This window comes from Gordionus sp. m RMFG-2023, chromosome 5, assembly GCF_954871325.1.
Source record: "Gordionus sp. m RMFG-2023 chromosome 5, tfGorSpeb1-WG-v2, whole genome shotgun sequence".
Taxonomy (NCBI): domain Eukaryota; kingdom Metazoa; phylum Nematomorpha; class Gordioida; order Chordodea; family Parachordodidae; genus Gordionus; species Gordionus sp. m RMFG-2023.
Genome location: NC_088779.1, coordinates 22,761,321 through 22,779,278, shown reverse-complemented (window position 1 = coordinate 22,779,278; position 17,958 = coordinate 22,761,321). Strand labels below are relative to the sequence as shown.

The window sequence follows — 17,958 nt, the reverse complement described above, 5'->3', positions numbered from 1 at the left end:
ATATTTATTTTTTTTAAAAAATGCCCATATAACATCAATCATAGAAATAATGTTAATGTTGACATGTTTTTTTTTCTCTAAGCAAAATATGTATATATGTGAGACGAAATTATTGTTGTTAAACGGCATGATTTAGTCTACTTTAAATTAAGATTTTGGTTCACATTGTAAATGGCTAAATAAATTGTTAAAAACAAAAAAAAATTAGAAATTTCGTTTATAATAAATATCCTAGAAAATTTTAAAAGTAAATTTGAAATTAATATATAAATAGATGCTAGGGAATTAAACTCGAGTATTCAAATTTTTTAAAAAAATAGCTAAAAATAGGATATATTATCAATATTCTCAAAAGTTGTTCCCAATTCAGGGAACAATGATAATATTTTCTCCATTTTTGGTGATTTTTTTAAAAAGTCAATTTAAATGTTAATATTTAAAAAATCACTTGCATCTATTAATATTATTTCAAAAATTTTCTAGGAGATATAAACAATTATTTTCAATTTTTAGCGATTTTTATTTTAGCGTTTTAGAACTCTATTTTTGCCTAAATAATATTTCGCAAGTAGTTTTGCTAAATAGCTTTTAACTCAATATTTTAGTCAGGAAAGTATTACATAAGCCTTGAGACATAATGTTTTTTTGGATAAAATATTGAGTTAACCGTTTATTTTAAATCGGCTCAAATCAAGCCCTTTAACAATACTATATATGAAAGCCTCGAGATTTTTTTTAATAGATGTCCAAGCCTTCTACCATCTACGAGAAAAATCCCCAGGCTGACATAAAATTTTTTAGCTAAAATATTGGGTTTGCCGTTTTTAAAATAGCTATTTAACAACACTAGACAAAATGCTTCAATTCCAAAATGAATTGTCAAGAACAAGTTTGAAAAGATGTATATAATAGGTTTCTAAAGATTTAGAATGATTTCCAACAAATATCCTTTAGATTATTATAGGAGCCGAGATTAATGCAGAGTTGTTAAAGTATCTAATTACAAAAATATCATATCGGTATCTAGATACACTTTTATAAAAAGTATCTGTATCTATGTCTAGATACTTATTTAGAGGTATCTGTTCCATTTTTTACTTTTTAAGATATATTTTGATATACTTATATTTAACTCTTTTTTATTTAAAATAAAAATATTTGAATGCAAAATTCATTTAATCTCATATTAGCATATAATTTAAATAAATATATATAAAGAATATTAAGACTAGTATAATGAAAATATATCTATAAAATATTAAAACTTATGAAAATAAATATATAAATATTCATTAAATATTATTTTTTTCTTATTCATATCTATAGATATCAGTGTATCCAAGGGTTCGAACCGATCCCTAACCCGGAGAAGAAAACACGGGTTTTTGGGAATCTGAACCCGAACCGAACCTGAACCCCGATTATAAAATTTTCAAAACCCCAATCCGAACCCGGAAATTATATTTGAACTCGGGTTCAACCGGGTTCAAGTGTATTGTTTAAATTAATATAAGATATTTGTATAATTGTAAATACTAATATTAATAATTTACTTGACATTTTATAATATTTTCAAATTTCCAATTAAGTGAAGTGTTAATAAATTTTAAACAACTTAATTCATTTACTCCATTTTTTAATTTTTTTAAATTTATTCTCAAAGATTCCATTGGATTGTTAATAAATTTTTAACAATTAAATTCATTTACGCCATTTATTTTTAATCTTTAACTTATTCTCAAAGATTATTAATTGGAAAATGAAAGTGAACAAGTCAAAGTAAAATTATTATATTGGATATTGTTAATTTAAAGAAATACGTCTAAATAAAATTTTTTAAATCTATACATGACTATGCTTTGTATTTTCAACTATATATTCCTATAAATAAAATAAAAAATTTATTTTTTATACCTAATTATGTCTAGTTTTTTAATTATGATTTAAATATAGAATATATTTTTTTATCAATTCAAAAATTCTTAAACTCGAGCTGAACCCGGAACCAATTCAAAATATTTCCCTGAACCGAGCCCGAACCGAACCCACCTATTTTTTTAACCTTAAACCAAACCCACACCGAACCCGGACAAAAATTTTGCCGGGTTTGCATCCCTGGATATCAGTTTAAGATAGTGAAGGATATTTTTATTATGTAAAGAAATATATATGTCCTTGCTTAGCCCTGAGACCCATTAAAAACAATGCCATTGATGCACAAAATTATTATAAGCAAATAAATTTATTTAAAATTTTTTTTAAAAATAATTTTGAAATTACGCTATTTAATGAATCGTTTTAAATGAGACTTTGTTCAAAAGAACAATAAAAATAGGGATATTGACATTTTTTATATGGTGTTTGAAATGAATGAGAACCAAAGATAAAAATGTTATTTACGTATTTTGTGATCTCATAATAAGAGGTTCTGTTTGAGAAAAACAGCTAAATCTATGTTAAAAATTGTGCCTGTTGCCAGTATATTTTTTAAAAATTGCATATTCTAGATACATTTTTAAAATTGTATTTGTATCTAGATCCATTTAAAAAGTATATTTTAACTCTGGCAAAATGACATCTTAAGAGTTGGGGTTTGGGGAAAGTCCCGGGGCGGATTTACGGAGAAAATTCTTTGACCTGAAATTTTTAAAATATTGTTATTTTGAATAAATTTTGTAAATTTTTTTTTCAAATGTAGATTTAAAATATGAGAAGTATATAAATGAATATTAAAACGCTTATTATTATGATTTGACTGCATCAGTTAAAAAAAATGAATGATTTTATTTCAAATCCTCTAAGATAAACTTCATATTCAGGACCTATAACACTATTTTTAAAGCTTTTGCCTACATTTTTGGCGATTTTTAAATCAGGAAAGAGTATAGGCAATAAGTTTGTAACGCAATCTGTAGATAATTAACTAAGAGAATATTTTATTGTGTGATAGATGAATGCCGTTTCGGTTATTGCATTGTTTTTAAAGTATGGTTGGATATTATTTGATGATTCCTTATTTTTTAAATCGAATATATGTTTTTACCTTGTTAAATGTTTTTTACACCATGGACTCTTCCATGCTGATATTAAATTTTGTATTGCATATTATTTTAATTGCATAACTACTTTCTTTATCTTCTGTGACCCATGAATAAATGAAATTCGAGTTAAATGCGATTTAAAAATTGTTTTGGATGTTTAGCTTGTCTTAAAATTGAAATTTATATATAATTTAAATTAATGGAATAAAATTGGAAAAAAAATGAAATACGAGGAAAAAATTTATTTAAGTAATCAAAAATTATTAGGCTATATAAAACTGTAAAATTTTAAATAACAAATTGCTAACTTCAATTATATCATTTTATATAGATCGATTTTTAATAATTATATAATACTTCACATTTACATAATCAGAATCAAAGGAAGTAATTATTATATAACAGTTTATATAAATTAAAAGATATTAAATATTTTTATTATATTTTAAATTGGAAAGTTTTGGAGATCGATTATAAATAACGGTAGGAAAATCGGGAGAATGCGTATATCAATAGATGACGTGTTTTAGAGGAATAAGTAAAAATCGATGCCAAAATATTATTAATATGTTATCAAATCTTTTTTTTTCAGCCAACGTGTTGACTATTTGTTACAGAACGCAGGTGTCGATAAATAATCTAATACTAAAAAGTTGTTTAAGGCTCATATATATGCACTTTGTATTTTATTTTTATACTAAAAACTATAGCCAAAATTGGTCCTTCGCCAATATCTAACTTTTATTAGCCCCATTAGCCTACATTAGTCATTGGTCTATATGTAGATCCATTTTATTTCTCAATTCTAAATATCATTTCAAAAAATATAAATTTGCCGGAAAAATATTTCTAGCATGTATAGGAACTCTGCTCTGAGGTTTATTATAAAATTAAAAATTTTCCATGAACTTTTGAACTTAATATAATTTATTAGTTTTCCCCAGAGTAAAAAAAAATATTGATCAAATTTTTACCTAAAAACTCCAAATTTTTTTAGATATAAGTAAAAATTAATTTTCATTCATAAAAATTTTTCCAAGATGTAATCATAATTTTTTTTTAAAAAAAACCTTCAATAAATTTTTAATTTCTATTACAACTTTTAAATGACTAAAAAGTTGGCGATATTAATGCCTGGAATTTATATTAGATATTCTAAACATGCTGAAATCCGGTAAAATCTAATTTCTAAAATTAATACGCCCAAAAAATTATCTTAAGTTGAAAAGTAATATATTGACCGAAAAAAAATAAACATATTGTCTCTAACATAATGCCGATAAAATATTTTTAAAACTTCCTGGGGTTCTAGTTTCGATTATAAACTCTGTTGGAAAAAAATAATTGAAAATAATAAATAAATCCTTTATGATGAATCAATTGAAAAATATCTAAACTGATATTTAAACAATCCAATTTAATTGACAATCATATTTTAAAACAAGGGAAACTGGATCTGGCAATATTTTTAATGATTATAGTTCAGTTATTGAGATATCACAATTTATTAATATAATATATAATTATTTTTATAAATATGTTAATTTTCCTTAACAAACCCCAACCATGGGGTTGACCGACCCAATAGTGTGATGTATGTAGATTGGCGATCACGCTTTAAATTCTTTAAAAGTGTACATTTATAGCTATATTACCATCTTGTGGTTTGCATATTGATTAAATGGCTTTAATATATGTATTAATATATAGATCGATATGACAATTAGTCGGTGTGCATACTACAAAAATGGGACAGAGCATTAGCCAGAATTGTTAAACCCTACTTTTAAAAGTAGCGCGCTACAGCTATCTCTATTTTTCAAAAATGGAGCGCGCTACCGATATCGCTACTTATCAAAAAAGTAACATGCTATTAGTTACTATTTGTTAAAAGTAAATTTGGCTACTTTTTATAAAAAATTTTTAGAAATAAGTTATTTTATTTTTTGCTTATAATGTAATTGCATAGTATATTCTTCTTCTCTGTATAGCGATAGGTTTACCCGTTGGCCAGTTTTCCCTCTGATTTTTCTTTTCCATTTTGTAAGATTCACTTTTCTCATATCCGCCGCTATCACATTTATCCACGTCATCTTTCCATAGGTCTTGATCCTCCTACTTCTATCAAGGTGCATCTCTTTATCCAGTTATCTTTTGTCTTAGGTTCCACATGCCCAAATCATTTTAGTCAATTTCTTCACATTACCACTCCAATCATTTCTATATCCAATCTTGCTCGGAATTCCTTTCTAGTTTTTCTCTCTCTCAGTTAATCCCCACACATCCATCTAATCATACTCAATTCTGTTCTTTCTAATTTGCTTCGTGGGTCGCTTTCATTGCCCATGTTTCTCCGCCATAAACTAAACAACTCCTCACACAGTTTACGTAAACTTTCCTCTTAGAGAAACCTTATTTGTTAGAATGGATTACATCTCTCTAAACTTCCATGATTCTCTGACCCTTGCAACAACAGCAGAATCTACACTACCATCTGCGATATCATCCAAATAACAAAAATTATCCACTTTTCTGAGGGTTAACCCTTTACCAATATACCATCCACCATTTTCTACGTTATCAATATTATGTACCCCTTTTATGCACGTTCGGCAAATAAAGATCCGCTACATCTTTTATGCACCTATTTCTGACGCCTGTGCATTAAATTGTTTCTAGTAACTCCTTTCCAGCATATGCCACAAGGACAGTTGTCTGATTCCTCCATCTTCAGATTATCTCCACCAATCATCACCTTTGTCTTTGCTTCATTTATTTTCAAGCCCTTTGCTTCAATTGCCATCTTACATCTACTAATTTTATCCCTATATTCTTCCTCACGTTTGCATTAATACAAGGTCATCTGCTAGCTCCCATGGAAGTCCTTCACGCATTTCTTTAGCCACCACAACCATTACTATATATAATAATGAACTCAGCACGGATCCTTGATGAAGTACTATACCTTCACTTCAAATTTTTCACTATCTCTATCATCTAACGGAACCTATTCTTCCACACCTTATTATCTCAATGCCCATCTTCTCCTATATTTGTCTCACCACAAAAATTGCATCTGACGTTCCTTTCTTCGATGTAAAGCCAAACCCATTTCATCAATTTTAATTTGTTCCATTATCCGCTTCTCTAATACCCTCTTAAATATTTCATTGCATGTTCCATGAGTTTAATAGCTTTGTAAGATCCGAAATCTAAATGACTTTCCCCTTGTATACTGGACTCTGTATCAATTACAAAATCGATAATAGCTTTATTAGCTAGTTTCTGAGAAATTTTGGTATGCAATAGTATTAATCAATTTAGCTTGAATTGAATTGGTCTTTTTGGATGTAGTCTCCCCTATACCAAAATAAGATGTTTTTCTATCTCTTTTAAACTGTTGGCATGAACATTTTTACAAAATAAAAATACCAGGTGATTTTTGTGGTTATAGCTGCTGGATTTATTTAAGGATATATTTTTTTTTACAGTTCGAGCAAATAAATTTGTAACTACCTTTTGTTTTTAAATTAATTTGAAAATATTTTTTAAATTTTGGAAATGGAAAATTTGTATTATTTTTATCAAGAACATTTTCTACCAGGGCACCTTCTATTTCATTAATATCAAAATTGTCTGACTCACTTACATCCATTTGGATATTTAATTGCGATGAAATTTTAGATAATTTAGACTAGATAATTTAGGTTTAGAATACAAATGGAAAATATAAATTACAAATTGAAAATATAAATTTCAATTTTAGAATTAAATAATAAATTTTAATTAATTATGATATTATAATTAAATTTTAATGTTTATTATTACTTTATATTTTTAAAAAGCTACTTTCAAAAAATGGAGCCCGCTATTAACTATAACTACCAAAAAAAGATAGCGCGCTACAGTATCGAGCTTCTTTAACAACTCTGGTTTTAGTGAACCACAATCTAATAATATGTATATATATACAACATTGGTTAAATCATATCATAAGATTTTCAAGGATCTAGCGTCTTATGGATAAGGATGTCATTTATATTTCTTATTGATACTTATTGAAAAGTTTTAAAAAAATAGCTTAAAATATAACTTTATAGAAAATTCAATTTGGCTAAATTATTAATAAAAATAAAATATAATTTTGATAATTTTATAAACAATTATGACCTATAAAATACTTGATTTTTTTATAATATCTCTTGAAACTTAATGCAAATAATCCACAAAATAACCAAAGATAAAATAAAAAAATTACTAAAAGCTTCCTCAAATTACAAAGGAGGGTTCTTGCTATAAAAGTTAAATTAACCCCTAATACTTGTTTAAGCGTTTATAGGTTCAATTTGAATCCCAGTATTAAACCCTATAAAATAAAATTTTATTCTTTGAATAAAGAATAGGTTTAAATTAATAAAATAACTCAAAATATTTTTCCATAATTGCTCAGAATTTAAAAATACTTAAAGCTCAGAATTTTTAACTGAATTTCTCAGATATATATTTTTTTTAAAATCCTAAAAAGATTTTCTGACTGCTTCATTTTTATAACTGAGCAATCAATGTTTTTCCTGGGCAATTAAATCTTTTATCTGAATATTAAGAAATAATCTGAGCATTTATATCATTTCTGAGCATGATTTTTTTCTGAGCGATTATGTAGGGGCCATGAAAAATTATTTGTATAATAAATGGACTCTTTATTTTTCGATTGAAATTTTTGAAATTATTCGTGTTATATTTATTTATTCACACATAGTTTCAATTACTATACTTTTTTTGACATGGCATCCTTGGTAGATCTTTTAATTTAATTTTTCTATTCTAAGTCATTTCTTTAAAAAATAATTTTTTTTATCCCACGCTGGAGCTCTTTAACGGTCGCCTCAAATTTTTATATAAAATATTTTTTGAGGAATGGATTAGTTAAAGAAAGGAATAGAGTAATCCATCGATTATCTTAATCTTTTATGCCAATCAAGATGAATTGACGTATTTGCCTGGAATTTATAATTGACTTTACTCAATACCAATAGTTTAGATCATTCGTATTTATTTCATTTCATAAGGATTATGACTATTCTGATTTTAAAATAATAATTAATTTAGTCTTATATATGGAAGATAAACCTTCCAATGAAGTCAAACGCTACTCTTTATTACAAATTCTTTTCTTGTCATTTAATTATTTTTAATGGAATTTAAAAATAATAAATTTGTAAGGGTTACTTAAAGAAAGATACCGATTATAAAAATGGATTAGTTAGAGAATAATTTCATTAAATTTTGAATAATACAACTGTTTAAAATAAGCAGAAATTAGGAAAGGAGATTTCATTTCCCTTTTCATATCTCATAACTTGAAATAAATAAAAAATGGGAAAATTTATATGCATAATTTTGTATTAATCATGACGAAAATAAAAATATATTTATAGTACGTGGTACAGCATAATATTTACAAGTGCAACTTTTTTAATATATTGAAATGATATATATTCATTATATAATTTGATGGATTCAACGAATATTTATTTGTAGAGGATTATGAAAGAAAGAAAAAGAAAGAAAGAAAGAAAAAGAAAGAAAGAAAAGAAAGAAAGAAAGAAAGAAAGAAAGAAAGAAAGAAAGAAAGAAAGAAAGAAAGAAAGAAAGAAAGAAAGAAAGAAAGATATTTCCGATATTCTTTACTATGTATAAGGTTATATCGAATTACTCGAAATATTTTACTTTGTAAAAATTAAAAACTCTTATTTTTTGAAAAATCCAACGATATCAAATTTTTTGATGATTAGTATAAGTAATTAATAAAAAAATAATTTTAAAGAAAATAGCAAAGGGTATTTTTATATCAAAAAAAAAATATAAAAAAGAAACATTTTTATAATGATATTTTAATCTAATTTATATTTAATTTACGTTGTCATATCTTTTGTCAAATTATCAAAGTTTCATAGTATATATACACGAAAAAAAATGAGATAAAAATTAAAATTTATATCGTCTTTTATTAGATAAATAAAATAATTGATTTAAGAGTTTTCTTTCTATCGCAGATTTTAATGTTGATTATATGTTAAAAATGTAGCAATCTAAGACAATTATTCGATTCAATTTGTATTTTACTGATAGAATAACAAGATTAATTGATTAGAAAATACAAATAATGCAAATATTGGATTCATAATTTTTGTAGGTTGAAGCTATAATACATTTAGATATAACAGTCCAGCAAACAATTCAGGACCATTTCATGTTTATCCCATGAAACGCAGCTTTAGGTGTATATATTTTACATCTAGGATTGTTATATAAAATTATTATTACATTTGATATCATTATTTGCGATAATATTAAATGAGGGTAACACTTATAAAAATACGTTGACTAAACTCGAATAATGTAACAAACAAAATTTTTTTTTGAATTATACAGGAGAAACCGGGTTAGTAGCTTTGGAATTATTTCGAGCAATGGCTTTAAATTAAAGAATTCTTCAAAAATAAAATGATTAAAGGTTTTTTTTTAAACTAACTTAAATAATTTATCTTACTTAAGAGAAGTAAATAAAAACAAAGGGCAAAAAAATAAAATAAAACATTTGTAATAAAACTCTTATCTATCTTAAAGATAAAATTTAAATGATTATTAGGGTCTGGGATTGCTTTTTGAGATATAGATGAGCAATTTACACATCAATTTTAAAATAATTAATGACTTATAAATTTTATTTTATATAATGCATTTCCGGTTGCTTTAAAATAGAGAGATTCCATATCCCAATAATATATATATATATATATATACCAAATAATATTTATAAAAAAATGATTAAAATTTGAGATACTCAAAACTGACTCAATCAAAGGTTCATTCTTTATGGGATTTGACTCATGTTTCCCTGAATCATTTTTTCCCCATTCTTCTTAATTTTATATTATTATATGTAGGTTACGAGCAGGAACATTTTGTACAATGAATATATAATGAATATTATAATTTAAATTTAATTTTGAAATTTATAATTCAAAATTACTTTATTAGTCTAATTTTTCAAGTAAATATTAAATAAAAAATGTCGCCATTGATAGACAAATGGAACAAAATATTGAGATATATAGTAATCAATAAATTTTACTAGAAAATTTTTTCCAAAATATTTAGAACAATAAAAAATAATAATTAATATAGGATTTAAATTTGGATGCATGAAATAGCGGACAATATCGTTCAATAAATCAAGTAGCTCCAACCTAAAAAAAAATATAAAATATTATTCATAAATTTTAATAAAATTATTATTTACTGTTTTAAGTTTAGAATTCCCACATCTAAAATTTTAGAGATTATGAAAAATATCTTGATGATTTTGGTATATTAGAAGAGTCTACATCCAAAAAATCATAATTAATTCAAACTATATTAATTAATCTTACAACATCAGAACTAGTTGTTTTTCAATTATCTGGCAAAGTCATAATTTATGTTATAATTGATAAGTTAGGACAATTTTTTAGTTCGATAATCCCTTATTATCAATCATTATCACTTATCAATTTGATTACATTATCACTTGGTACCAAGATATACCGCTGAGAAGTGATGACAATTTTATATAATTTCAAGAAATAAAAGAATCTTTAATATTGTATCTATCAGTAGTAGATTGTCTAACAAAGGTTAAATAAAATGTATATGTTCTGATCTTTTATTAAATTAATTTACTTGCAACTAATTACACTAATGGTAGCGTTGACGAAAATACCAAACTAATATACATTGGCTAATAAATCATTTTGACCTCTTTCTAAATCTATGAAAAAACTCAAATTAACCTTTTTGATAATTTTTCTTATATAAGTTTAAAAAAGTAAATACCGCATTGCCTTTAAGTGTTACCGATGAACGATTATTTAGTAATAGGGCAAAGCTTACTTTCTGATCCCCGCTTTTTGAAGGTGATAGATAATATGGAGATGATTTTATTCTTAAAATGCAATAAAATAAATAATGCATATATGCCATTTTTATATATTTTTACATGTTTGAATTTGAAATGTTCACGTTATGGGCATAGATTAGATAGATAAAAAATATATTAAGATTTGTTTCATAAAATACCGAGCTTTTTTGAAAAATAGTTGTAGCGATAGCATGCTACATTATCTTAATAGGCGTTAGCTAGCTTTTTTTAAATGATACCTTTTTTATATTTAAGTATAAATGATCAAATTAGGCAAGGGCGTCACTAGCCTTTACAATTTTAGGTAGCTCAAAAAAAAATTTTTTTAAATTATATCTTCTAGGGCTAACATTATCCAAAATTACCATTTTTTACATTATCAAAATTACACATGATATAAAAAAAAATTCAAAATTTTGAGGGGACTCTTCAAATTTTTTAAAGGAATCAAGCCCCCCTTCCCAGTGACAGTTACAATTTGGTGCATCAATTTAACCTTCAGTCATTCCTACATGCTAATATTTTTTTTAAATGATTGACAAAAATTGCTAAAATTGGAAATCTCACTTAATATCTCTTAAAATTTTAAAGTAAATTTGAAATTAATATTAATAGAGACAATATTTAAATTGAAATTTTTTAAAAAAATCTATAAAAATGGAGGAAATATTATCTATATTCCCACCATTTTGTTTTAGCGATTTAAAACTTATTCCAAAACACAATTCCTAAAAATTACTTTTTCTGTACTGGCAATAATACACCTCCCCCACTCCTAATTCCAAATCGGAAATATGGAATTTGGGCAAAAAATTAGCTATTTATTTTTAAAAAATATTTAAAATATAATCTCCATAAATTTTATTGATATAAAATTCATCAAATGCTATCATTATAAATCGACACGTTGTATATTGTATTGTGTATTAAAATTAATAAAACGTGTTATGCAAATTTCCACTATAGACATATTATATTATATATATAAATATAATTAAAATTGATCAGTTTTAGACCTAGCCCCTGTAATAAATTCTCATTAAAATTAAAGCCCCAAATTTAATTATTATACAAACATAAACAATAAAGAATAAATATTATAATAATCTTATTTTGAATATTATTTTTAAATAAAACCATCAAAACATCTTTTAAATCATTATAAATACTATAAAAAATTTGATGTCTCTCTATCTCTTTCTCAATAGGAAAAGAAGGAAGATAAAATCTATAAAAAAATATATAATTTGATCCTGTATTTTTAAAACGATTTCTCTTTCTGAATATTAAAATTTTATAACAAAAAATAAAAAGACTTTCGCCCTTGCTAGCCTAAACATATATAAAGTAAAAAAACAATTTTTTTTGACGATAAAATTATTTTTAGTCTTTTAATTAATTGGCATGTTGGCTTTATAAAATAAGACCTTTTCAAATATTTTAAATTTTGTTTGACATATCTGTTATTGGCATTGTAATAAGTGTAACAAATAGTAAGGTTATTTTTTGTTTCTTTGTTTTTTTTTCAATCTAAATTATTAATATTATATAAAATTCATATTTTATTTAATTAATTATCCCTAAATTTATAGCATCTATAACAAACGAAAGCTTTCTTATAATAATAAAGGATCGATTTGATGTGCGCTCTGTTATCCCAATATGGCTCAAATCCCAAAATATTAATACATACGATGAACATCGAAAATTATTATAATCGTGACTGTGACAGTTCTATTCCTTACCAGTGCAATAATAATATTATAAACGCAAAGGAATATTTTGACGTGAGTAAGTTTAAATCGAAATCATCGAATAATAACATCGTCCTCTCTTCTCCCATAACTCTTAATAATAATATTAGTAAACCTAAACAATCGCAATACACTCACGTATTCAACTTCGCTGACAGTCAGAGACATATTATCATGCCTTCCGAGATGCCCGAGAAAAACGAATTTAAAAAATTACAATCTACGACACAAAACGATCAGGGTAATCATAATAACATTCATGAACACGATATAAAAAAATCTTCGGACACCACCGCATTCGAAGACGAAACGAGTGAGAGCGAGATGGACCTTACAGAACCCGAAAGGGGAAAATGCAATGGTAGTAATAACAGGAAAAGGACAGCCTTCAACAGTCACCAACTAAATATACTGGAGAAAGAATTTCGAACCAAAAAATATTTGTCTCTCAACGAAAGATCTGAAATGGCCTCCTCCTTGAAACTCACCGAATCTCAAGTAAAAATTTGGTTCCAAAACAGGAGGGCTAAATGGAAGCGACTTAAGGCTAGTGGGCGTAATTCGATACTTTCTATGCCCCAATCCCGTGGAATTGATGATCAAGGTTTCAATAATGATACCAGTAATAACCCTGAATATTTTAATGGTACCAATGAGAGTCAAAATGATGTTATATCGCAAAACTTCTGGAGACAGAGATCTAAATGGACGAACGAAGAGGTGAATGGTAATAATTTAGGGAATATTAACAGTAAACCCAGGACAAACATTAATAAAATAGTCGTGCCCATTCCAATACACGTTAGTAGATTGGCTTACAGGAATCAGCATCAAAGTCGTCACAATCACAATTAAATTTATTTAAAATGCCTTTTTTTGGGAGGAAGGAAATAATCTGTACATGTATATAATATAGTCCCTTCTCTTTAAGTTATTCGTTTTGTAATTGTATATATCACGAAATCTCTGTAAAGTGCATTTAATTTATTTCTAAAATCTTGAACAGGGTAAAATATGAAACATGGTCAAAACTCATAAATTAAATTATTTATTTTATCAATATTTATAACTTAACAGGGTAATGATAATACTTTTTTTATTAAAAAAAATGTCAAATTTATTTTTACTTTTTATATTATATAATTACAAATTATATCTAAAATTTTTATATTGTTATTAGTGTTTTAATTGAATATGATTAGATTGATATTTTGCCGTGTAAAATTATTTAGAATTTATTGTGTTTTAAAATAAATATATTTTCAAGCTTATAATACATTCACCAACAATATATATATATTAGGAATCGTCTTATCCTACAATTATTATTATAATTTGTTTGTTTTTTTTTAAATTTAAATTTACCAATTATATCTATCTAATAATCTCTCTTAACCACATTTTGGGATGCTGTAATTATATTTTTATTATAAATATTCTATAACACGAAAAATTTTTTAGCGTGTAATAATTTAAAATAGATTAAAATTAGTATAATAACTTTCGCTTCACAGTGTGTTGTATTATTAATAAAAAATGACATTTCACAGATTATATTTATTTATAATAATCGCTTGTAGAAGGATAGGAAATATTTTCTTAACATGTATATGGTATATTATCAAAGTTAAGACATTTATAGGTGAATACCTAGATATGTAAATGTCTATTTTGTAGATATACAATATTAGGAGTATCTGTATCAATTATTACATATATTTTGATAGAATTTTATTTTATATATTTTTAAAAATTATAGTAATATATTTAAAATATTTAATACTACCCTACTTTTATATTATTATTTTTAATATAAAAATTTACTAAATTGGTATTTTATTTTAATTAATTTATATATTTTTTTATACTTCAGTAAATTATTTAACTTTTCAAATTTAACTAGTAATTCATTTTAAAGTTGTTACAAACATTATTTAAAAGTTATTACTACAAATATAAATACTATGAGTGTTATTAAAACATATAACGTAATCATATTTTGAAGTAATTATAAATTTTAAAATATTTTATATTATTTTTACTTATGTCCAAACTTATATTTTTTATTTATTTTGGAAAAAATGATTTAAATAAAATCCTCTTTTAAATTGCCATTTGTCAAAATTCACTTACTACAAATCTGATAGCATGCCGTTCCATATCTTAATTATAACATATCATTAGATATATATATGTGATTAATGCTTTAATATTTGTATTATTTATTTTAAATAATTTTTACTTATAACAATTTTAAAATAAATTATAAGCAAATTCAAAAAATTCTTCTCAAGAGAGATTTGAACATTATTTCCTATTACAATAATATGCATTCTAAAATGCAAATGGAATTATTTTTCTGCCGCAATATTGCCTTACACGCTTATGTATATTATAGTTTATGGTTTCAAAATTCAATTCTAAAATTTGGAGAGAATTAAACTCATCAATTTCAAAAATATAACTACCTATATTTAAATTGTTTAGCGCTGGGGACTTAGATACAACAAAGCTCCTGATTTATTGAGTCATTAACTAGTTATAAATTATTTATACTTTATTATAAATATTAATAGAATTTATAACTAAATTCAGAATAAATTTAAAATATTTCTAGAAAAATTTTTAACATAAATTGAACTTATTCAATTGGTCATTTGCTCAGCTACCTTCTAAATTTGGCGATTAAGATTATATTCCACTCAATCTTTTATCCTTATCATCATTCGTATCATCCAGATTATCAAACAATTCTATGATTTATGGCTTCATATGCCCCACCGATCGTTTATTAGATGACGCTATTGACAAATGGAAGGCAAATATACCCATTAACACTGACTTACCATCAATCATCACACACAAAAAATTTTCACACCTTTAATCTCGAAATACCAAATAGATATATCAGTCAATTCACCTTTAGATTGCATTCAACTCAATCAATTATCTGACAGACTTGGTGGTCATGAATGGTTAGAATCACTCTCTAGTCGTAACCTTAGTAATCTCTTATCAGATGAACAATTGAGAGTAACCATTGGTTTACGTCTAGGTTATATCGTACAGCCTCATGCTTGCATCAAATGCAAATCACCCGTCGATTCAAAGGGTAGGCATGACCTAATTGTATATTTAGTGGGCGACACCAACTCCACACAGCAGTAAACCATATAATAAATAGAAGCCTAACAGCTGCCAACATTCCGAACAATCTTGAACCATCAAACTTATCTCAAGTAGATGGCTTAAGATCTGATGGTATGACAACCATACCTTGGGCCCTCGTTAAATCACTTATATGGGATTACACATGTGTTTCATCATTCCCTTCAAACATAAATTTCAATTTAATAACACAGGCAGAAATTAAAAAGACAAACAAATACAAAAATTCTGAAAACTTCATACTCACTCCAGTAGTGACCTCTACGAACTGGAATTTTTCGCCTTCAACATTTATGTTTCTAAAAAATCTGGGTAATAAAAAACGAATTTTCACAAATGAACCCAGAGAATTTCTTTTTATTCGACAAAAAATTTAAATAGAAATTTTTAGACACAATTATGGTTTCCTTTTTGAGGACTCAATTATGGATTTTTATTTTTAATTATATAATTATAAATTTATAAATTATATTTTTTTAACTAGGTTTTATGTTAAAAAGAAATTTAATAAAATATTTTAATTGCGAAAATACCTTTGATCCAATAAAGATTGGTATAAAATATAAGGTAACTCAATGAATTTGATATATAGAAGGGCTTATAACTAATAACATATGTTACAGAATCTTTATTATAAGTCTCACAATATCATAACAACTTTTCTCTCTGGTAAAAATAATTTTGTGGATATGTCCTAATTATGAATTATATAAAATCGTATATACGTAGAAAAACATCTCGATTTTATCAAATTGGAAATTATTTCAAATCCTAAAAAGTTTTATTTTGATTGTTTTCAAATTCGTATGAAATAATGGAATATTTGTTTATTTTAATCATTTTATTTAACACTATTTTTTAAAAATTTTATCACAAATTTTATAAGAAAAATTAATATTTTAAACCAGGGATCCAAACCGAAACGAATATCGGTTCGGTTCAGGTTCGGATAAAAATAACGGTTCAAGGTTCAGGTTCGGTTCATAAAAAATCAAAATATCGGTTCTGTTCGAACCTCTAAAAACCGGTTTGAACACTTTTGTATTCAAACCTACATTCGAATTATATATAGGGAAAATATTTTTTTATTTTATCATTAATTTAAAAAAATACATGTATAAAACCTACCTTTTATTTTAATTGCACATTATAAAATAAAATTTAATTTATAAATATAAAAATAAATATCAATGATTAATTTTATCATGAACAATATTTTACTTTTTTTACTTAAATTTTTTTTATTAGGCCACACAATGAATATATTTTCTAAATTCGTCCCACTCAAATTACATCTATAAGGAAATAGCTTATAAATTTAATTGTTGAAAAACATCTTTCCATATCCATAGTCCACACTAACTCTGGTAGCATGCACTGCCAATATGATATCAAATTTGATATGTGATTTATAATAATATTTTGGATTTAATTTTTCTCTAAGCCTTATAATTTATAAGCTTAGAGGAAAATGTTGTTAAATGACAATTTACTAAAGTTTGCAAAAATTATTATCGACACTTATCAATCAAACGTGATTCATAATAATCTTTAAAATAATTAGAATATAATTGAAATTTTTTCAATTATACTAATAATAACTTACATATTATTTTATAAGCATAAAATCATGAGTCTCGAAACCGTTCAGAGGCATTTTATCGGTTCGGTTCAGGTTCGGCTAGAATTTTTTTAGCTGTTTAGGTTCGGTTCAGGTTCGATAAAAAATACCAGTTTTTGCGGTTTTACGGATCGGTTCTGGTTCGGTTTGGATCCCTGTTTTAAACCCTTATATTTTTCAATGATATTTAAAGAGAACTCATAACATGGATCTACAAAGAAAATGGAAAGCATTTTGAATTCCATGCTCATAAATGATGGCAATGAATAATTTGTTCTATGCCTATAATATTTGCAATTATTAAATCTATGAAGGAGGGGTGTAAGTGCAATCCAATTATTAACGTTAAAATTAGAGATCTGCAAAGTTAGGCCTGGCCCGTACCCGGCCTGAAATTTTATTTAAAATAAT

The 17,958-nt window shown here is 25.3% G+C and overlaps 1 protein-coding gene across 1 annotated transcript; it reads left to right on the top strand.

Moving 5' to 3' along the window:
* Window positions 1-12,526: 12,526 nt before the first annotated feature.
* On the top strand, window positions 12,527-13,845 carry LOC135929335 (homeobox protein Hox-B7a-like). Its single transcript, XM_065465870.1, has one exon. It carries the CDS (start codon window positions 12,645-12,647, stop codon window positions 13,611-13,613), a length of 969 nt encoding a protein of 322 aa, XP_065321942.1. The 5' UTR covers window positions 12,527-12,644; the 3' UTR covers window positions 13,614-13,845.
* The last annotated feature ends 4,113 nt before the right edge of the window (window positions 13,846-17,958 follow it).

What these genes read in the sequence shown, in the direction of transcription:
- LOC135929335 (XM_065465870.1), top strand. Translation starts at nt 12,645, where the DNA reads ATGTGCGCTCTGTTATCCCAATATGGCTCAAATCCCAAAATATTAATA.